This window comes from Acomys minous (genome assembly GCF_964271855.1).
Source record: "Acomys minous genome assembly, chromosome: 2".
Classification (NCBI taxonomy): domain Eukaryota; kingdom Metazoa; phylum Chordata; class Mammalia; order Rodentia; family Muridae; genus Acomys; species Acomys minous.
In genome coordinates, this window is record NC_140484.1 from 132,006,044 (window position 1) to 132,028,573 (window position 22,530).

At 43.0% G+C, this 22,530-nt stretch overlaps 1 protein-coding gene across 1 annotated transcript; it reads left to right on the forward strand.

Annotated features, from left to right (window-relative positions):
• Positions 1 to 12,832: 12,832 nt before the first annotated feature.
• Positions 12,833 to 13,798, forward strand: LOC311593015 (olfactory receptor 2AT4-like; the record flags this gene model as incomplete). The annotated part of the gene is made up of 1 exon (XM_084774030.1): positions 12,833 to 13,798. One exon carries the CDS (start codon positions 12,833 to 12,835, stop codon positions 13,796 to 13,798), a length of 966 nt encoding a protein of 321 aa, XP_084630156.1.
• Positions 13,799 to 22,530: the final 8,732 nt, after the last annotated feature.

Below are 22,530 nucleotides of genomic sequence, written 5' to 3' on the forward strand. Positions count from 1 at the left end.
CTGATATGTTTAGGTTTATTATGCTCTTGGTGGATTATGTATTTAGAAATGTGTCCATTTCTTTCAAGTTTTCCAGTTTACTGTAGTATAATTATAAAAATATTTTCTCTAGGCTGTGGTGGCACATGACTCCTAACACTTGGGAGGCAGAGGCAGGCGGATCTCTGTGAGTTTGAGCCCAGCCTGGTCTACAAAGCTAGTTGTAGGACAGCCAAAGCTACACAGAGAAACCCTGTCTCAAACAACAACAACAAAACAAACCATAACAAATAAACAAAAAAGGTCAATAATATTAAAATTCTCAAAAGGTAAACTGGAAAGATGGTTCAGTGGTTAAGAGCACTAGCTGCTCTTTCAGAGGTCCTGAGTTCAATTCCCAGCAACCATATGGTGGCTCACAACCATCTATAATGAGATCTGGTGTCATCTTTGGCATGCAGGCAGAACATTGTAGACATAATAAATAAACAAATCTTTGAAAGAACCGATTCTTTCTTTTGCTGTTCTACTGTATTGTATTCTTGCTCTCCGTTTCAGTTCTTTTCCTTTGTTCTTTATTACTTCTCCCTTTTACTAATTTTGAGTTTGGTTTGCTCTTGTTAAAGAATGTGAGGTGCATCATTAAGTCAATTACATGAGATCTTTTTGCGTGTTTGCTTGTTTTAAATGTAGATACCCATCATATTTGTTAGATCCTACAGATTCTGTTATGCGGTGTTTGAATTTTTTAAAAATATTTTTTATTAATTTATTCATATTACATCTCAATTGTTATCCCATCCCTTGTATCCTCCCATTCCTCCCTCCCTCCCATTTTCCCTTTACTCCCCTCCCCTATGACTGTGACTGAGGGGGACCTCCTCCCCCCGTATATGCTCATAGGGTATCAAGTCTCTTCTTGGTAGTCTGCTATCCTTCCTCTGAGTGCCACCAGGCCTCCCCATCCAGGGGATGTGGTCAAATATGGGACACCAGAGTTCATGTGAAAGTCAGACCCCACTCTCCACTCAACTGTGAAGAACGTCCTGTCCATTGGCTAGAACTGGGTAGGGTTTGAAGTTTACTGCACATATTGTCCTTGGCTGGTGCCATAGTTTGCGCAGGACCTCTGGACCTAGATCTGCCCATCATAATGTTCTTCTTGTAGGTTTCTAGGACTCTCTGGATCCTTCTATTTCCCCATTCTCCCATGCTTCTCTCACCAAGAGTCCCAATAGGATGTCCTCCCCTCTGACCCACTTTCCTGGTGAGTGAAGACTTTCATGGGACATGTCCCTTGGGCTAGTGTCCAGATATAAGTGAGTATATACCATTTGACTCTTTCTGCTTCTGGGTTAACTCACTTATTATGATCATTTCTAGTTCAATCCATTTGTCCAAAATTTCTGGAATTCCTTGTTTTTAATAGCTGAGTAGTATTCATAGTGTAAATGTACCACAGTTTCTTTATCCATTCTACTACTGAGGGACACTTAGGCTGTTTCCGTGGTCTGGCTATTATGAATAAGGCTGCTATGAACATAGTTGAGCAAATGTTCTTGTTGTGTGCTGGCGCATCTTCTGGGTATATTCAAAGGAGTGGGATAGCTGTGTCTTGAGGAAGTCCTATTCCCAGTTTTCTGAGATAGGGCCAGATAGATTTCCAAAGTGGCTGTACTAGTTTGCATTCCCACCAGCAATGAAGGAGTGTTCCTCTCTCTCTCCACATCCTCACCAGCATGTGATGTCACTAGAATTTTTTTATCTTAGCCATTCTAATGGGTGTAAGATGAAATCTCAAGAGTTGTTTTGATTTGCATTTCCCTGATGACTAAGGAGGTTGAGCATTTCTTTAAGTGTTTCTCAGCCTTTTGATATTCCTCTGTTGAGAATTCTCTGCTCAGTTTTGGGCCCCATTTCTCAATTGGGTTATTTGGTTTGGTGGTGTTTAATTTCTTGAGTTCTTTATATATTTTGGATATTAGACCTTTGTCAGATGTAGGGTTGGTGAAGATCTTCTCTCAGTCTGTAGGCTGTCCCTTTGTTCTGTTGACAGTGTCTCCTGCCTTGCAGAAGCTTCTCAGCCTCATGAGGTCCCATTTATTAACTGTTGACCTTAAGGCCTAAGCTGTTGAAGTTCTGTTCAGGAAGTTGTCTCCTGTGCCAATGTGTTCCAGGCTCTTCCCCAGTTTTTCTTCTAACTGATTTAGTGTCTCTGATTTTATGTTGAGGCCTTTGATCCACTCAGACTTGAGTTTTGTGCATGGTGACAAATGTGGGTCCAATTGCATTTTTTTTACATGTAGACATCCAGTTAGACCAGCACCATTTGTTGAAGATGCTATCCCCTTTTCATTGAATAGATTTAGCTTCTCTGTCAAAAATCAAATCACCATATGTGTGTGGATTCATATCTGGGTCTTTGATTTGATTCCACTGATCAACCAGCCTATTGGGGTGCCAGTACCATGCTGTTTTAGTTACTGCTGCTTTATAGTACAGCTTGAGGTCAGGTATGGAGATTCCTCCAGAGGATCTTTTATTGTACAAGATTGTGTTAGCTATTCTGGGTTTTTTTGTTTTTCCATATGAAGTTGAGAATTGAACTTTTGATGTCTTCAAAAAATTGTGTAGGTATTTTGATAGGGATTGCATTGAACCTGTAAATTGCTTTCGGTAAGATGGCCATTTTTACTATGTTAATTCTCCCAATCCATGAGCGAGGAAGATCATTCCATATTCTCATGTCATCTTCAACCTCTTTCTTCAGAGTTTTGAAATTTTTATCAGACAAGCAGTGTTTGAATTTTTTTTACCCTACAAACACTTTAATTTCTCCAGCAACACACTAATTATTCAAATGTACACAATTTAGTCTTTGTGTGTTTATACAGTTTCTCTTGATGTTACTATCATGTTTTATGCCATGTGGTCCTGGTAAAATGCAAGACATTTCACTTTTTGTATTTGCTAAGACTTACTTTATGGACTAAAATATGACTCTATTTAGAAAAGTTGCATGTGCTCATATGAAGATTGTGTATTCTGCTACTTTGAGGTGAAATTTTCAGTAGGTGCCTGAGAAATACATTTGATCTGTAGTCTAACTTAACTCTAATATTTCTGTGTTGATCTTTATTGATTAGAGTATGAAGTTAAAACTACTTTCTAGTATTATCTTGGGTCTTATATCCACTATTATCTGTTTTATAAAATTGGGTTGCCCTGTACTCAGGATTCTTCTTAGTGGGTTGTTCCTTCATCAGTACATAGCGACTGATTTTAGCATGAAATCTAGTTTAGGTTTTGTTTTGTTTTGTATTTGTTTTTTTCAGACATGATGATAGCCATATCTTGGCTGGGGAGATAAGCTTCCTGCATGTTGTTAAATCTTGTTTGCTAATTCAATCAGTCTGATCTTTTAATTGGATAATTAAGGCCAATGGCATTCAAAGTTGTTATTGAAAGAATGGACAAGTTCCTGAAGTCATGTCAGTTTTCATCTGGATGTTTTGAAGAATCCAAGTCCATTTCCGTTTACTGACTTAATAGCGATTGATTCTCTCTTGCTTCTCAGTTGATTACCTTACTCTTTCAGTGTGAATTTTTAATTTTTTTCATGCTTTTATAATTATATTTATCTTACTTCTTCTTCAGAAAGCAAGATTCCTTTAAGGATTTTTTGTGGTGCTGTCTCATGGTCATGAATTCCCTCAGCTGTTGCTCATCTTGGAAGCTCATTATTTATCCCCTTTTTAGAAAGGATAACTTTGACAGAGATGGTGATCTACATGGGAGTTACTTAACTTCAGGGCTGGAAATCCATCATTCTATGCTCTCCTGGCCTTTAGAGCATCCACCAGCAAATCTGCTGCTGTTCTGCTATGGTTGCCCTTGTATTTGAGTTTTAAGTTCTGGGAACTTCATTTAGTTAAAAAAAAAATAGATTCAGATTCTCTTTAAAGTCTCTACTTCTTAAATTTTCTCTCTTTTTCCTCTTTTTGAAATATGACAGGTAAGTCATAGTTACTTACTGTGGGCTCCCAACTAATAACGCTTGAATTACTTGAGTCTCAATTTCTGTTCTGCCTGTCTTAAAATTTGTGTTCATTTGCTTTGTTTTTCTGTCTGTTTGTCTGCCTGTCTGTCAGTCTGCTCCCATGCTTCATCCTCTGTGAACGGGAACTGAGAGTGAAACATCTGAACACTTACATCCAGAAAGGTTGAATTCTTCCAGTGGGCAAGAGCAATGGCCTTATCTTTATTGTAACTTGGCTTTGGATTAGCCTGGCTCATTTGATTTGTTTTTATTTTTGTTGTTGTTGTTCTTTAGGATTTATCCATTGGTCCTAGAATCTGGTATTTCCATGGCCTCAACTGCAACCCCCTCCGGACAGAAGGGGCTGAACTCTTACCGCTGACCCCTACACATATGCACACTTCATGTGGCTGGTCAGCTCTGCCTACGGCTCTTTAGAATCCTAGTTGTTACATTCTTCTGGACTCTTCGGTCATCTCCTGTGTTTATTCCCCTGAGCGTTGGACAACAATCTGAAAGGGCTTTATACTTCAGTTCTGGTGCTTCTCTACCATGTTCTTTCCAGGAATTTCCCCCTTAATTTCCAATCACTTCAAGCACCTGCACTCCAGCCTATGTCTCCTCAGCTCAGGATTTATTTTCTGAGTGGGCTTTCCTCTTCCCTTGTAACTTGGAAGAGAGCTTCAAGTAAAGGCTACTATTACTCAACCTTGAGTGTCTCTTTTTTCCTTCAAGGCCTACCATGGCCTGTACTCCAGAGAATTTGAACAATTGTTTTATACGTTATATCTAGTTTTTAAAGGTCATTTTTGGGCAAATCTTAATGAAATTTTAATCTCAAACAAGTGACTTTCTCATAGCGCAAACTTTAAAATTCTCTTGTGGTGACATGCATTATTAATAGAAGAATCACAGCCCCTAGGATTTTAAAGATTTGTTTATTTATTATGTATACAATGTTCTGCCTGCTTGTGTACATGCCTGCCAGAAGAAGGCACCAGATCTTATTATAAATGGTTATGAGCCACCATGTGGTTGCTAGGAATTGAACTCAGGACCTCTGGAAGAGCAGGCAGTGCTCTTAATCCTCTGAGCCATCTCTCCAGCCTACTCCTAGGATTTTAGAGATGACCCATTTTCCCTGTAGATAAATATTCTTGTTTTGAGTGATAGTTCCTGTCCCTGATTGGAATGAATGCCTGATTGAGGAACACTATGAACATTGGTTCTTGGTTCTTCTTTATGGGGCGGCTGTGAAACTGATCACACAATACAAAACTGAACATATATAAATGTATCCCATCATTATTTGAACACACCAAAGGTAAATTTGGACCTGTGCAAAAATATCCCATCAGCAAATGGAAGCAATCAGTGTCACGCTGGGATTAAATACACCTTGAAGACATGAACAATTTGCATGAGCAGGCAGTTCCAATCCAGTATCCCATGATATTTACATCTTTCCATCAACTCTTAACTATGGTCCCATGAGATAGCCTCTATTCCTTATAATTAATTCCCTCAGGAGTTAAAAAGTTCAAGCCTAAAACAGAAAATATTTCTATAAAATATGCCAGAAACAGACAAGACTGGCCTGCTGCTGAGGGCCCTCAAGGAGACCAGCAAGCTCTCTGAGTGTTTCCAATGAGCAGAACATACAGCATGTCTCTGCTTACCACACAAGTTCATTTCACCTAAAAAGTAAAATCCAAAGAGCTATGGGTCTGTGCCAGTCTAAAGACATGGTGAAGAGGAGGTCTAGGCAGTGGTTAATGTGGTAGATTTATAAAATGAATGCATATTGTGAAGATATCTGCTTCTCTGTGACTATTTACCAAAGTATATGCATGATAGTCAAGATCTCCAAAAAGAGCAAGAGCAAGAAAATTCACATGGCCACTTAGAGTCTGTGAACACCCCAGTGTTCACTGCAAAGAGTCATGAAAAAGTGTGTGTGTGTGTGTGTGTGTGTGTGTGTGCGCGCGCGCACGCGCGCGCGCGCGCGCGCGTGCATGCATCGATGGAGACTGAACATGAGTTCATCAGGGCTGATTTACCTCACATCTTCTGCTAAGATTCCAATATACCAACAACAAGGACTAACAGTGAGCCCATAGTGTGAAGGACCCACTTGTCAAGCAAACCAGCTGTGCATGATTTTGTATTTCTTCTATCATCACGGGATGATGCTTTTTCTTTATGATAAGAATCTATTCCGAATATGAATTTGCTCCTCTTACAATGCATTTGCCAGAGTCACTTCCTATGCATTTAATAAATGCATTATGTGTGTTGTGATCTGAGTTTGAAATGTCCCCCATAGGCTCAAGTATTTAAACATTTGGTCTCCTGTTGGTGATACTGTTTGGGGGAAGTGATGTAACTTTTAGGACCTTAGGAGGAAGCATTACTTTGAGAATGGCTTTGAGAGCTTGTACCCTTACCCCACCTCTTGCTTGCTTTCTTTGTTTTCTATGTGCAGTTGAAGTGTGATCTTGGCTTCTTGCTACTGCTGCCATGCCTTCTCTGCTATTATAGACATCCAGCTCATGAAACTGTAACCCAAAATAAACTCTTAAGTTACTTTTGGTCATGTTATTTTATCACAGTAAAGAAAAGAAAAATAATACAGTGTTAGTCGTTTTAGTTAATCAATGTTACTCAGCCACTGTGACAAAATAACAGATACTCCATGTAGTAAGGAGGAAAGGTAAGTTATGGCCCACAGTGTCAGGGTTGCAGCCCAGGGTTGCTTGACCCCATGCCCATGAGCCTGTGCTAAAGCAAAACACTAGAGACAGGATATGTGATATCAACTGTTCATCTTATGGCAGCTAAGAAAGCAAACAGACAGTAGGTATGGTCAAGATAATCTCCTTAAGGGCATGTCATTAGTGACTTATTTTCTGTAACTAGATCCTGCCTCCCATTTTCCATAACCTCCCACCAAGGTCACCAAATTATGACCTTGCCTGTGGGTTAATCCACTAACGAAGTGAGAGTCCTCACAATCCAATCATTTCATCAAAGCCTATCAGCCAGGAGCCAAGCCTTTAACACATGACTCCCCAGGAGACATTCTAGATTCAAATCATAGCACCTTATTCTTCATGATAATTAATATCCCATGAGGCCTTGCTTTTGACATAGGAACTCAATGAATCAAAAGAAAAAAAAAGTCTTGTGCCCATAGTAACCACAGGTTTTAGAGTGTTTGCCATCACTCAGAAGCAGGTAGCCTGGGTGGATGAAGGAATAATCGAAGGTTTAGTTCAGGTGCAGGCTGGATAACACCAGCTGGCTGGGCACAGGGTGCTACCTGGTAAGTTAGGATATGCATACTTAGCAAGCAGCCACTATGTAAAGCAGTCTATATGGCCTTAATATATGACCAGAATATATAGACAGAGCACACGAGTCTGGGAATCAAGGGGAGAAGTAGGGGGCATCTCCTCTCAGTAACCTTGAGAACCTGGGTCCATACATTTGATTCCTTCTCAACACTGGGTTCTGTGGATGATCATTTTCATCTCTTTAGAATAGCATACATCTCTGTAAGGTGGCATGGGTGCAGGAGAGATGCTCCCCCAGCCCTTCACCACCTGCAGCAGGCAGGAGAGCTGGCTCCAGGGTCATGAGAGCAGGAGAGCTGACCCTGCCCCTCATCGGCTGGAACACTCAGGAGAGTGGGGCCCTGCACCTCACCTGAGCAGTACAATAGAGCTAGCCCTGGTGGTGCAGGTGCAAGAGAGCCAGCTGGTGGGTTGACTCAGAGTCCTGAGTTGGTCCACCACAACATCCACCCCATGTATGAACTGCTGGAGTGACTGAAGGGACCAGTCCTGCCGACCCAAAAGCTGCAGGATCACTACAACACAATGCAAAAACAGGATATCCCAAAGGAGTTCTAGTGAAGATCTAGTACTGACAGTGCAGCAGAAGCTGGAGGCCATGAGTGAGGCCAATGGCTCATTGCAGTGATCATTCGCAAGTAAAGATGTGTGGACAATAGGATATACTGTGGGACACACTGTGACACACTACAGCTTCCATGGTGATATTTGTGGTTGTTTTTTTCTTTGTTTGTCTGTTTTGTTTTGAAGGGAAGGTGCAAGGGCAATGGGTGAATATGAAGGGACAGGGAGCCAAGTGGGACTGGGATGCAGAGTGTGAAATTCACAAAGAATCAATATAAAGAAGTTAAAAACATACAAGAATAGAATACATCTACCAAGACTCGAATGATTTACTGGTCTGGAAGCTGAGCTTGCCACCTGAAATCTTGGGGATACTTATAACACAGATCTAACAAGCAAAGAAAGGTACTGCTAATGCTTTTGATCATAAAGAAGAGACACAGTTGTGGCCGTGTGGTGAGAGCAAGAAGAACTGTTCCTGGTACCAGGGGCGTCTCAGGAAGGCACATCAGTATTCTTATGAGCAACAGTGACAGTTAGCAGGAAGCCATCAAACCAAGACAGGAGATTCTTTAATATTTAATAGCCAGGTCTTCCTCTAGCAATACACAATCCTGCTGTAGTGGTCTGGGCCCTAGGCAGAATATAGATCTCTGAGTCAGGAAACTCACTGCCTCTAGCCATCACTGTTAAAATACATAAATTATTTCACTCCCCATGCCTCACTGTCCTTCTTTTAGACTTCCTAGTGTAGCCTGCCGTTACTTCCTGTCTCCTCTGTTGTAAGGATGAGACGGGGTAACAAGAACAAAGGTTACACCATCAATGTAAACTTCTGGGCCCTTGAGCCCTGTTAATGATGAGCTTCTCATTAGCACCAAAGTCTAGGGATAAATCCTACCTCCATCACACACATGAGGTAGGAGATAACAAGAAGGGATCCCTGGGGATGCTGCAGTGCAGCTAGGGGAGATGCATCTTGAAGAAGAGTACCTGCTTGAAGGAGAAGCCTGAGGGTTTAGCGGGCCACGGCTCAACCCAGCCTGCTGCTTCCACCAATGCCCAGTGTGGAGAACCACTGAAGACACCAGTGTGAAGCAGATTCAACAGGTGAGTGTTGTGAGGGATGGAGGAGCCAGGCAGAGACAAAGAATGCTACGGTGAAGAGGAGAACAGGGGCTGGTGGATTATAGGCTGGTTGGTTTGGATGTAAACAGAGGCAAGCCCTCAGGCTCTGGAGTGATTGTACACACAGCAGCTCTTGGACCTTGGGTTAGATGCACTGCTCGGCGAGAGCAAGGAGGAATCCAAACTATGTGGGCCTGGGTTTTCCCACAGAAAGTCAAGGCTGAGGCAAGCAGGAGCCACTGGAAACAACTGAGTTCTTATGAGGTCAGCCTTTGCGAGCAGCACGTAAGCACTGTCTACCTAAGGGAAAGCTTACAAGGTCACAGTCAGGAAAATGGGGCTCTAAAGAAGTGGCTCACGGAAACTCTCAGAGACAGTGGTGAACAGTCATTTGTATTTTTTTTAAAACCTATCTCCCAAGTCCACACATTTGTCTGCTACAATGGGTGTGGCACAGTGAAGGCAAAGAGTGTGGCTTTGTGCAAAGTCTCTTCCTTAGAACATGATCATGCAACATATGTCTTTTCTTTCCCCGTTCTGCCAAACATAGAGAACACTCAGAATGCAGCTCATTGGGCTGCAAACCTTTCAGAGATCTATCCATCAAAACCCCTACTGTATAGATGCAATAAACAATGATGAAGGTCATAGAAGAAAGGTATAAGGGCTGATCCAGTGTCCAAACTCTTGATTGACAGGTATGGCATGGACCTTTCAGGTAGGCTAGCTCCAAGAGAACCCTCTGCTCTCACTCCTCACCCTGTGACCTTAGATGAGAGTCAATTCTTCTCTTAATCTTAATTACTTCATTTCCTTTTGTGTGTGTGTGTGTGTTCCCCCTTTTCACTTGGCTTATTTGTGTGTGTGTGTGTGTGTGTGTGTGTGTGTGTGTGTGTGTGTGTGTGTGATGTGTGAGAGATGTATTTGAGTTCATCTGTACCTGTGCCCCAGCCCAAGTATGAATATGAGAGGACAACTTTTGGGAGTTGGTTCTGTTTCCACTGTGGATTCTGAAGATCAGACTCAGGTTATCAGGCCTGCGCACCAAGAGCTTTTACCTACCTCACCATCCTCACTGAAGGACAGCACAGTTCCTTCAGTTTTAAGAAGCATAACCAGCAGGGAGGGTTCTGATGGGAGATGATGTACATCAAGGACAGGTCGGACATCCAGGTGACTCATCCATCTGTCCTTCTCTCTCCTCCAGTGGTAGAACTGATGCTAGAAGATTCCCTGGGGGCTGGGTATTTTAGTCCTAAGCACAGACTGCATTACATAGACACAACCTTTAATTCAGAATAAAATAACTCCATCTTAGAAAACAGAGTAAAGTCTGAGATGTTGGCGTTTCCTATGGTTACTGGTTGGCACCAAATAACGAGCTGTGAGAAACTGAGCAGCTTTGGAGGCCCTGCTTTGATGGTGGCGTATTAGGCAATCCAGCACCACACAGCAGTCAAAATCCACAGGCAAGCTCTCCACTAGGAACTCAGCATCCATGTCTCTGTCAGCAAACAGTGGGCACAGGAGGGAGCAGCAGGGGTGGCTGGAACACTCAGGCTTTGTCCTCTCAGGTTTTATACTCCAGCATCCGCTGTCCCCCTCCAGCTCAGTCTGACCCTGGGAGGACAGAAAGCTCGTGATTGGCTGAGTGCAGCAGTGTCCAGGTAGTTCAGTTGGTGTCTGTGAGGGTGTGAAGCAACCCCACTGCTGCATCTATTGGCATGTGGGGGTCTGGCTCGCAGAGAGGTTGCAGTGTGAAACACTGGTTCATTCTTTTGTCCAGTCAAGGAATATATTACCAATGAGGTATTTGTATAAGCCAGACACCAATGTAAATTCTGCCATACAGAACCTTGGAGAAATATTTGAAATATAGGCTTCAAATACTATCACCCGAGAGAAGAGGAAGTAGAAATCTCTGACCAAATATTTGTGGCTTAGAAACTTGATGTCTGGATTTCTTGGGAACTGGGAAGGAGAAAGGGCCATGCCCCCAGAAAGCAGAGGCTTGACACAACTTTCCTGGCATTTCAACACACTGGGGCGGGGCCTGGGAAAGCCCCCATCCTCCTGTGCAAAGTCTGACCTCCAGGGGATGGGATGGCTGGGGGAAAACTCTTAATATTTATGTAATGGTTTGTTCGTGAGAAATGTGTTGTCAGAAAGTGGGAGAATGGAAATGATGGGACATTGAGATTAAAGGCACCTGATTACCAGTGTCAGCAGACACTTGCTCCAATGGTCTGGGGGACAAGCTAAAGGCAGAGAATAAACCAGTATTTTCTTTAGCTTAAGTCCCTACATCTGTGGGTTGAAACATTCTGTTTTGATTCTTCTGAGAGCTCTTTTCCATGGGAAGTGATACTCCAGGCATATCTCAAGTTCTCTACAAATCACCCCCATCCACTTCAGGACATCATGGCACCTTCTGAGCAGAGAGCAGGGAGACCTGCTGGGTGATAGCCATACAATGATTAATTAGGGCATCTGCTTGGCTGGGGAGAAGCAGTCAGTGGGCCCGCAGAGAGACTGTCGTGGATTCCATCTTGCAGAATTTGCCAGAGAAGCACCTAAAGCACCCTCAGTGTCACCTCTTTTCACTAAAATGACAGACAGACCCTCACACAGAGAAAGGGAACAGATGTCTCAACTTAGAAGAAGACAGCAAACAAGCAAACAAGAGAGAAGGGAGTCAGGGGTGGGTTAAGGGCACTGGGGTGCTCGCTTCGGCAGCACATATAACGGTTACACTGGGAAGGCAGAGTGTTTCTAAAAAGCATCATTCACCCTCCCTCACTTCAGGGCTACAAATGTACCAAAAGTGAAAAACAAAACCTTTTTTTAAATTATTATTTTTCATTATTTTCATTTTTACATATACATTTATATTATCACACACACATATATAATAAACTACCTACCTACAGCAAGAGGAACCAAGAAACAATCAGGAATTATATAAATGTTATATTCATAGTGTTTTGGCTATTTGTATTTGGCAGCATTGAAGAAAACATCTTCCCTATCTCGGTGCGTCTAAAATTCTGAATGTAAATCAATCTCCATCACATCTTGTCACTATCAATTTAAAACATCTATCTAGACCAAAAAACATCTTAACCCCTAAACAACTAAGCTTAACTGTAAAACCAAACTATCTGGTCTTCAACCCCATCAGAGACTTGAGATTAATTAATTTTATTCCGTCTCAAAAAATAAAATCTTGACACAAAACTCAAAGATAAAGTAAATGACTTAATTGACTGAAGAGATCTGATATTTCCAAAGGAATCATGCTGTACATGGAAAAGAGAGCCCAAGTTCATCCACAGTGCTCATCATCCTGAAATGGACGTATGTCATTGGTTCCTTCATGCCTTTCTTTACCACAAGACTTTCAATCCTAAGAGGCTAAAACCTCTCTCCTGATCAACAAAGCTTTATCTACGCAGTGAATGACACATAGTTTTTATATTGCAGGGTACTTTGGTGGCTCTTACATTGTAAGTAGTTTTTTTTTCTATAACGTTTATATTGCAAGTTGTTTATCCATGCTTGGTTTTAAAGGAAAGAGGGAGCTCTAGCATAGATTGAGGAATCTGGTGCAAGATGGAGCCCATTGTGCTTCTTTTAGAATTAGCAGTAAATACATTGGTTATCTCGGTTAGACAATGGCCATGATGTAATTCTCACCCCAGAACCTCGGATCCTTCTGTTTACAGATGGGCGTGGAAACATCCTGAGCATCCGGCTTTAACCCACCATGGAGAACGTGGCCTGTAATGGGTCAGGGGACCCTCAGACCATCTTCTACCTTACAGGCATCCCTTCTCTGCAAAAGTCCCTCTTCCTTCCTGTCTTCTTCATCTTTCTCCTCCTCTACCTGCTCATCCTGGTGGGGAACACCCTGATCCTGGTGGCTGTGGTGGCAGAGCCCAGCCTCCACAAGCCCATGTACTTCTTCCTAATCAACCTCTCAGCCCTAGACATCCTTTTCACCACAACCACTGTCCCCAAGATGCTGTCCCTGTTCCTGCTTGGGGACAGGTTCCTCAGTTTCCCTGCCTGCTTCTTGCAAATGTATCTGTTCCATAGCTTCTCCTGCTCAGAAGCCTTCATCCTGGTGGTCATGGCCTATGACCGCTATGTGGCTATCTGCCGCCCTCTGCACTATCCCGTCCACATGACCCCACAGACAAACACTGCGCTGGCAGCCAGCGCCTGGACCACCGCCCTCCTCCTGCCCATCCCAGCAGTGGTACAGACCTCCCAGATGGCATTTGACAACATCGCCTACATCTACCACTGCTTCTGTGACCACCTGGCCGTGGTCCAAGCCTCCTGCTCAGACACCAGTCCCCAGACCCTCATGGGCTTCTGCATCGCCATGGTGGTGTCCTTCCTCCCCCTCCTGCTGGTGCTTCTCTCCTATGCCCGCATCCTGGCCTCAGTGCTCCGCATCAACTCCAGGGAAGGGCGTTCCAAAGCCTTCTCCACCTGCAGTTCCCACCTCCTGGTGGTGGGCACCTACTATTCATCCATTGCCATAGCCTATGTGTCCTACAGGGCTGACCTGCCCCTGGACTTCCACATCATGGGCAACGTGGTGTACGCTATTCTCACACCTGTCCTCAACCCTCTCATCTATACCCTGAGGAACAAGGATGTCAAGGCAGCCATCACTAAAATGACATGTCAGCAGGATTCGAAGAATATTGGAAAACCCTAAATTTACCCTTACTGGTGTATACTAAGCTTTTTCTCATAAACATCAACAATAGTGAGGAAAGTGTGGAAGATTCACTCAGCTAAATAAGTAGAACACTAATTTTCAAAACATGTCTCTTCCACTGTAATTTGTTCTTTCTCTAGGAATTACATGGGTAGGACCCTTGTTCCACCTTAAGTTGCCATTCTTAAGTTTTACAAGATAGTGAATATAACTGAGAAGGGGGTGGTCACAATCCCATGAATTCCAAAACTGTTGATTTTAGAGACTTCAGTATTTCACTGCCAAGAGATTCTTTTCTCCTGGATCTACTCTCAAATTTTCTGAAAATCCCCAGTGTTCCCAACATGTAGCTGTGACTCACTCTTGCCTTCTTTGCAGAAGTAACCACTTGAAAGACAATGGGGAACAACGGAAGCTGCTAACTGTCTTAGCTGCCCCAGCATTAGTCACCTCCAGCTCCATAAGGGATGTGCCTCTGTCCACTAGACTCTCCTGGAGTTGCAGGAGTGAGGCACATGCCCAGTCCTAAAGATCTGGGTGGGAGTCTCACCACACCCACATGGGCAAGAAGCTCTGCATTTCTTTTAACTCTCACTACCCTACAGTTTCCTTACCCATGCATGTCTGTGAAGATGCCAGGTCCCCTGGAATTGGAGCTATAACCACTTGTGAGCTGTTGTGTGGGTGCTGGGAATTGAACCTGGGTCCTGTGGAAGAGCAGCTAGTGCTCCTAATAACTGAGCCATCTCTCCAGCTCTGGGGAAGTTTCTTTCTAAAAACCTGTCAGTTCTGTTCATCCAGACCAAATATAAGTATACATAGTATTTAGGAGGTAAGAGGTGGGGTGGCCTAGGTCCTGGATAATCTCTTTCCTTGCTTTTCATATATAGTCTCATGCCAATATCAGGAGTTTCTGCCAATCAAATCTCTAACCATTTTTCTATTATGTAAAACTCGGTGTAGCTTGTCACAAACCTCTACACACCTGTAAAGAGGAACTCTCTGTTGTGGAACTCTTTCTACTACAATGCCGCCTGCTGGCATTGTCCTGATTGTTGACTGATGTGAGAGAGCCCAGTCCTCTGTAATAACATTCCTGGGCGGGTGGGCCTAGGCTGGAGCAAGGCAGGAGAAGCGAGCCAGCGGTCATCACCTCTGTGATTTCCGAGTCTTCTGCTTCACTTCCTGCCTCCAGGTTCCTTCCTTGAATGATGGGCTGACAACTGTAAGCCAAATAAACCCTTCCCTCCACAAGCTGCTTTTGGTCATAGTGTTTTGTCACCATAACAAAAAACTCAGTAGGACAGAGCTCGAATAACGGTGCAACTCAGAAGAGGGCAGGGTTAGTTATGGGACTATTTTCAGGAGTCTCGGATCCTGCTAGACTATAGCCGTTTCCAACCTGTGGGTCATGGCCACTTTGGCAAACCTCTGTCTCCAAACATATTTTACGTTATGATTCATAACAATAGCAAAATTACAGTTTATGAAGTAGCAACAAAAATAATTCAGGGTTGGGGGCCCTGTAACGTGAGGAACTGAATTAAAGGGTTCACAGCAGTAAGAAGGCTGAGAGCCACTGTGCTAGAGTTAGCAACGAAAGCTTAGTCTTGAAGCCAAGTCAAAGAAAAGCTCTGCGTTGTCCTCCTTTACTGACTCTGGAAAACGGGGATTGGGGCTTACATCCTTCCACCTAACCCTTATTCACTCACAGCGTGCCTAGTCTCCACTCTTCGACAGTGCCATCCTGACTTTAATGGGACCACAATCGTCAAGCTCAAAAGAGACAGGTGACTCCGAAGTCTAGCTCCTGAGTTCCAGTAGCTATCAGAATTTAACCTAAAAATGCGAGGAGAGGATGTTTTACTCTCTCAGCTCCACCGCCAACCAACGAACAGTTCTAAAATTATCCCCTTGTTGACTTGCACTGTGTCGGAGTTCTGTGTTGAGAATGTCTTTTTGCATAGCAATGTCAGTTCCTAGCGAAAGCTTTTGCCTGCGCTGTTCCTAGACATCTTTCCCTCTTCAAGCCTCCTTCCCAAAGCGGCTTGGCGTGGTGATGGAGTTCAGGGCAGTTTTGCTCCACTCGCTATTTTCTTGGGGCTTCTTTTAACTATTTATCATGCGTAGAGACGAACTGGTGACCACATAAGCAGCAGTGATACCTTCCACCCATAGCCACATCTACTAATTGGCACAGTCTCTTTGCATTTCACATTTTAATAACCGTTTCCTAATTTTTATGCTAAAGAATATTATCAGTACCGTAAAGAGAGCATCACAGAACAGAAGTAGATATTTGCCAGTTCCATATCTGATAACAAATTAAGGAATTGCTATCAATAATATATACAGAGAATTCTCGCTTGATGACAAAAATGCCAACAGCTCAATTAAAAAGTGAGAATAGTGGTAGATATAGCTCAGAGATGTCCAAGGCCCTGACTCCAATAACCAGAAACACCCACATACCATTAATCTATGTATCTATCAAAATCTCTCTCTCTGTGTCTCTGTCTCTGTCTCTGTCTCTGTCTCTGTCTCTGTCTCTGTCTCTGTCTGTCTCTCTCTCTCTCTCTCTCTCTCTCTCTCTCTCTCTCTCTCTCTCTCTCCTGCTACAACACCTAAAACCATGAGCTAATAAATCCTTCAAGTTGTTTATGTCAAGCATTTTGTAATAGCAATGAAAACACACACACACACACACACACACACACACACACGCTCACACACACACAAATTCACATCATTCCATCTAAGCCTGTAGCATGCCTAATCCTCACTTTGAAAATTTAGGAGGACTTGAGTAGACAGACCTTTGAGGAAGACGTGCAAGTGGCCAATAAGTACAAGAGGAGGTCAGCATCTCCAACCACTGGAACAATGCATCACCGCAGTGATGACCAAACGTTCATCAAGATGACTACTTTAAAAACAAAAGTATGTAGCTGGGCATGGCTCTGTGAGTTTGAGGCCAGCCTGGTCTACATAGCAAGACCCAGGACTATGTAGAGGAGACCCTATTTTTACAATCATTTGTGTTGGTTTGGTCTACAAAGCCAATAACTGACACAGAGTCTGAAACATACTTAAAAGCTGTTAGCACTACACATGGGGCAGAATCTAAACTGATACAAATACACTTGTAAACTAAACAAACTACTCTAAACCTCATAACATGCATACACCAAGCCCTTGGCACTGTGATCCTTGGGCCATTTCTCTCCTGCCTCGCCTCCTCATCAACTGTCAACCCTCTTCCCCCTCTCCTTTTTTCAACTGTCAATCTTGGCTCTGCCCCCTCTCTGGGAAGTCCTGCCTTCTACTTCCTGTCCTTCTGCCCAGCTTATTGGTTAAACAGTGTTTTATTGACAGTTGTTACATCCACTCAAGACATTGATACACAATCTAGCGCAAAGAAAAAACACATTTTGGAGCCCAGCAAAACGACTGAGTGAGTAAGAACACGCGCCACCAAGTTCCATCCCTAAGACCCACATGGTGGAAGAAAGTTATCCTCTGACCTCCACATGTGCACCGTGACAGGATGTGGAAAAACCGGAAAGCTTTAGTGCTGTTGGAGGAAATGTAACAGCTGTTGGTACAGCTGTTCTGGAAGAGGGCACGGCAGTTCCTTAATTAGCTAAACCAAACTGGGTGTGGTGGCACACACCTTTAATCTCAGCATTTGGGGTGCAGAGACAGGTTGATCTCTGTGAGTCAGAGGCCAGCCTGGCCTACATAGTGAGGTCCAGACCAACCAGGGCTGTGTCTCAAACCAAACCAAAAGTTAGATAGACTTACTGTAGGACCTAACGATGCTACTTCTGGGTAAGTCACCAAAGGAACTGAAAGCAGGGGCCCATAGAGGCACTTGTTTATCTGTGTCCTAGGCAGTGTCATTTACTATACTCGAGGGGTAGAAAGCACCTAAGGGTCCACTGACCGGTGACTAAGAAGCAATGTGGCCTCATGTGATGTATTTAGTCATTCTTTTTTATATCCCACCTTTCTATGCTAATGTTTTATAGGGTTTTTTTTCCAACTGAAAATGTCCCTCCAAGTAACTCTCCCATTGAGAATGTCCAAGTGCAAAAGACTGTGGTGTGCCTACAGAGGCAGAATGTGTGTTACACAAGCTTGGTGCAGGCTTGAGTCACAGTGCTATTGGCCGTACAATGAATTGACGATATTCATCAAATAAAATCTCTTTAAACATAAACACTTGTGAAGTAAGGCTATGCATTACTTTGATGATAAAAATGTTAACTATAAACTTTTGGGAATTTAGCCGTCTATTTCCCTACACAATGACTTTTGTCCACTAACTGAGTATAACGTTGTAGAAAATAATTCTTGCAAATGACAAAATTGAATGTGCTTTGAAGTCATTTCCTCACAGAATGGCTGTTCCACCTACACTTCTGGAAGCCCTGACCATTTGGTTCCCATCTCTTCACATGTTTGCCAAAATCTGATATTATTCAACTTGAAAGTTTTGCCTCTGTGTGTATGTGTGTGTGTGTGTGTGTGTGTGTGTGTGTGTGTGTGTGTGTGTAAGGAAATGTGTATGTGTTCATGTGTGTTTGTGTATGCACACATGTGTGTATGAGTGCATGTAGAGGCCAGATGTTAACGATGTTTGTTTTTTTTCAGTGTCTTTCACTGATCAGCCACCCTGGATGTGGCAGCAAGCTCTGGGGAGCCACAATCCAAGTAATCTGCTTGGATTACTGGGGTGCACCACACCACTCCCAGCTTTTTAGATGGGTATGGGGAGCCAAACCTGGGTCCTTGAGCTTGTAGAGCAAGCACTTTATGAAGCCATCTCCCTAGGTCCAACCTTACCAAGTTAAGAAGATACCTGGATCTGTTCAATTCACATGTCTCTGCTTACTAATGAATGTGGACATCTCTATATTCACTCTCAGCAACCAGAAAGTCTACCTGTGCAATTGCACATTAGGAAATTTAGTTCTTTGTTTTATATTTCCTCTTAGTTTACCTCTTTGGGGGATTCATGTCTGTTTGCTCATTACAGACATTAAATTACCCACCTGTTTGCCCACTTTGCAATTTGTTCCTTGTTAATTTAATTTAATGCAGTTGAATTTATCACATTTGTGATCCGCATATCTTCAGTGCGTCCAACCATCTGCATCACAAAGGAGTTTCCAACTCTCAGGAGCATCTTCCTCTTAGTTCTTCCTCTTGTAGCTTGAGAACACATGGGGCTTCTCCCTGTTTAAGGCATAAGAAAAGAATCTTGGAATCCATATTGAAAGACTTTTCTTTTTTCTCAAATTCATCTTTTTAAGAAGTCAGTCCCAAAGCCCGGCATCAATGGCACATGCCTTTAATCTCAGCACTTGGGAAGAGAGACAGGTGACCTCTGTGAGTTTCGGGACAGCCAGGACTACAGAGTGAGACACTGTCTCAAAAGCAAAACCACACAAAACAGTTTGTCTTAGGACCTGGAGAGAGAGGTCACCGGTTAAGAGTGCGTACTGCTTCAAGAGGACCTGAGTTCAGTTTCCAGCACCTTCCTCAGGCAGCTCATACCTGCCTTTAACTCCAGCTTCAGGGAATCTGATGTCCTCTTCTGGCCTTTATGGATAATAGCTACACATGACAAAACACAGAAACAAACAGATAGTTATTAAAAGGAAAAATAAATATTTTTTAAAAATCCATCCTTCATTGTTTTATAAGATCCTCACATACCATGCCTGCTTCTGAATGACCTATTTTGTTCTATTATCAATGGTCTGCTGGAGGACCAAATCATTTTATTATAGACTTTAAGTGTGTAGGTTTTCCTATTGGCTACGAGGTTGGTCCTTTGAGCTTACCATGTATTTCAAAGCTGACTTAGCTATCTGCTTATCCTTATTTCTGTTAAAAGCACTTAAAACTATCTTTTCTAACTATGCCGTAAGAGAAAAAAGAAACATTTCTAGCTAGTATCCTGTCTCCAAGCCAAGCCCTATTGTGATGAGTGATGGCTACCTTCTTAATGCTTTCATGTTTCCTCATTAGAAAAGTCATATGAAGATAAGAATTGGGACTGTTTTTTCATGTCTACGTCCTCCTACTTCTCAGAGGTGTCAGTCAAGAGCTAATGAGATTGAGGACCTGAGTGGGACTCATATTGGAAACCAAAAAACCATCTCCCAAGTGTCCTTTGACCTCCACATGCTGTGCCATGCATGTACACACATTCAAGGACACATACAAGTAATAATAAAGAAATAAAAGTTAAGAAGACATGTGTCATTCTGCATTTATGTCCATGTCCATACACACACACACACACACACACACACACACACACACACACACTGGCATGCGCATGCATGTGCACATGCGCACACATGCACACGCACACACACACTCATCTCATCTCATCATTGGACGCTGCACAGGTCCAAAGATTGAGAGTGGCACTTCTGAAAGACTTGGAGTAAGTGGAAGAAAACCACAGCCACAGGCTGGTCCCCAAGCTGAGGCTCGTTTCATTTCCATGAAGCTATCTTTGCTCACTAGTGCCACTTCCTTGTCATCACTGGAGGAACAAATGGTAGATTTGTACCCAAGAACTAAGTCTAGGGTCAATGTTCTTCACAACCCAAAGGCGGTTGGCAGGGACCCTGAATACCAAGTTTCCCTGCATTCTCCAGGCCTCACACCCATGGTGTTCACACTTCAGTGCCTGGGTAAACCATGCTGCAGGCTTATTAATCCACAGGATGCCAGGCTCCCGCCTGCCTTTTCGATCTAGTGGACACTGGCTGAGGCCCAGGGACTTGCATTTGTCTTCATTAGGGTTTCTATTGCTGTGAAGAGACACCATGACCACAGCAACTCTCATAAAGGCAAACACTTAATTGGGGTTGGCTTACAGTTTCAGAGGTTCAGTCCATTATCATCATGGTGGGATCATGGCAGTGTGAGGCAGACATGGTGCTGGAGAAGCAGAGAGTTCTATAGCCTGATCCGCAGGCAGCAGCAGGAGACTGTGCCACACTGGGCATAGTGTGAGCATAGGAGACCTCAAAGCTCACTTCCACAGTGACACACCTCCTCCAACAAGGCCACACCTCATAGTGCCACTCCCTATGGACCAAGCATTCAAACAAACGAGTCTACAGGGCCACACCTATTCAAACCTCCACAGCATTCCAATACAAATTAGCAAATAGTGAGCTCTAAGTGTGCACTGGCTTTTGATATTACCATACAGAATGGTGCCTTGAACTTCATGCCCATAATATCACCTAGCATTGCTCTGGAACTTTCTCCTGGTGGAAGAAAATGTCTTGCCTGAAAGTAAACTTATTGACCTTTCTTTTGCCAGGGAACGGCATGCCTCACGCCCCACCCGACTCTTTTCTGCCGTGGCTGACAAGAACTCGCAGCCTATTATTTAACTTTTGCACCTTTCTTTTTCAAGAGCCTAAAAATAGCCACTGTTCTTCTCTTCTCTTCTAAATTATTTTTTGTTATGTTTTGCACTATTTTACACTGGTTTCTACAGAAGTCTCAAATTTTTCTTACACATAGAATACAAATAAATACGTAATATGCATTGGTATGATTATGAAGATATCTACTTTAAACACAATAATGAGCACCAGGAAAATATTTGGCTATTATTTTATGTTATTTTGTTGTTGTTGTTGTTGTTGTTGTTGTTGTTGTTGTTGTTGTCATGGTAATTTCTAGTTTGGGGAAATTTTTTCCATCCATGATCCATTTCATTTATGTTTTTTTCTGGAGAGGTGGCTATCAGTCCTGAGCATTGTAAAGGAAACATCAGGGTATATGCGCTGGTTAGCTTTAAGTGTCAACTTGACACAGACTAGAAACACCTACAAAGATTGTCTGAGTGAAGAATTGTCTAGATTAGGTTGGCCTGTAGCCATCCGTGTCTAGATGGAATTTTTCTGATTCTTAACTGACTTTGGAAGACCCAGCCCACAGTAGGCAGTACCATTCCCTAGGCTGGGAGGTCCTGATCAGTGTTAAAAAAGGAAATAGCCATGTGAGAGCAAGCAAGGAAGTAAATCATGTTCATTTCTCTCTGCTCTTTTTTTTTTTTTAAAGATAGGAAAGTAGGATTTATTTATTTATTTATTTATTTATTTATTTATTATACAGTATTCTGCCTGCAAGTACATCTGTAGGTCAAAAGAGGGCATCAGATCACATTACAGATGGTTGTGACCCCCCTTGTGGTTGCTGGGAATTGAGCTCAGGACCTTTGGAAGAGCAGGCAGTGTTCTTGCCCACTCAGCCATCTCTCCAGCCCCTCTCTCTGCTCTTGAAAGCAGGTGTGATGTGGCTTGCTTCTTGAGTTCCTGTCTTGACTTCCCTCAGTGATCGACTAGAACTCGGAATTGTAAGTGGAATAAATCCTTCCTCCATTAATTTTCTTTTTTGCCAGATATCTCACCACAGTAACAGAAATGGAAGTGAGACGGGGGAAATAATGAGTAGCAAGGTCTAGGAAAAACCGAGAGCTGGTGCTATTGTATGTTGCAAGAGCCCGGTGAGGTGCCCTGGTATTTCTCTGTCTCACTAAAGGCCTTCTCCCAGGATGGATCCCCTCCATTTCAGTTGCCAATGGGCCAATATTCAGAGAGTTTGTTACTTCTGAAAGTGTTCCTTTAGTGTAACTTTTATTTGGTGAAATCATTCTGAGGTGTTCTCTGTTATTTTCAAACAAG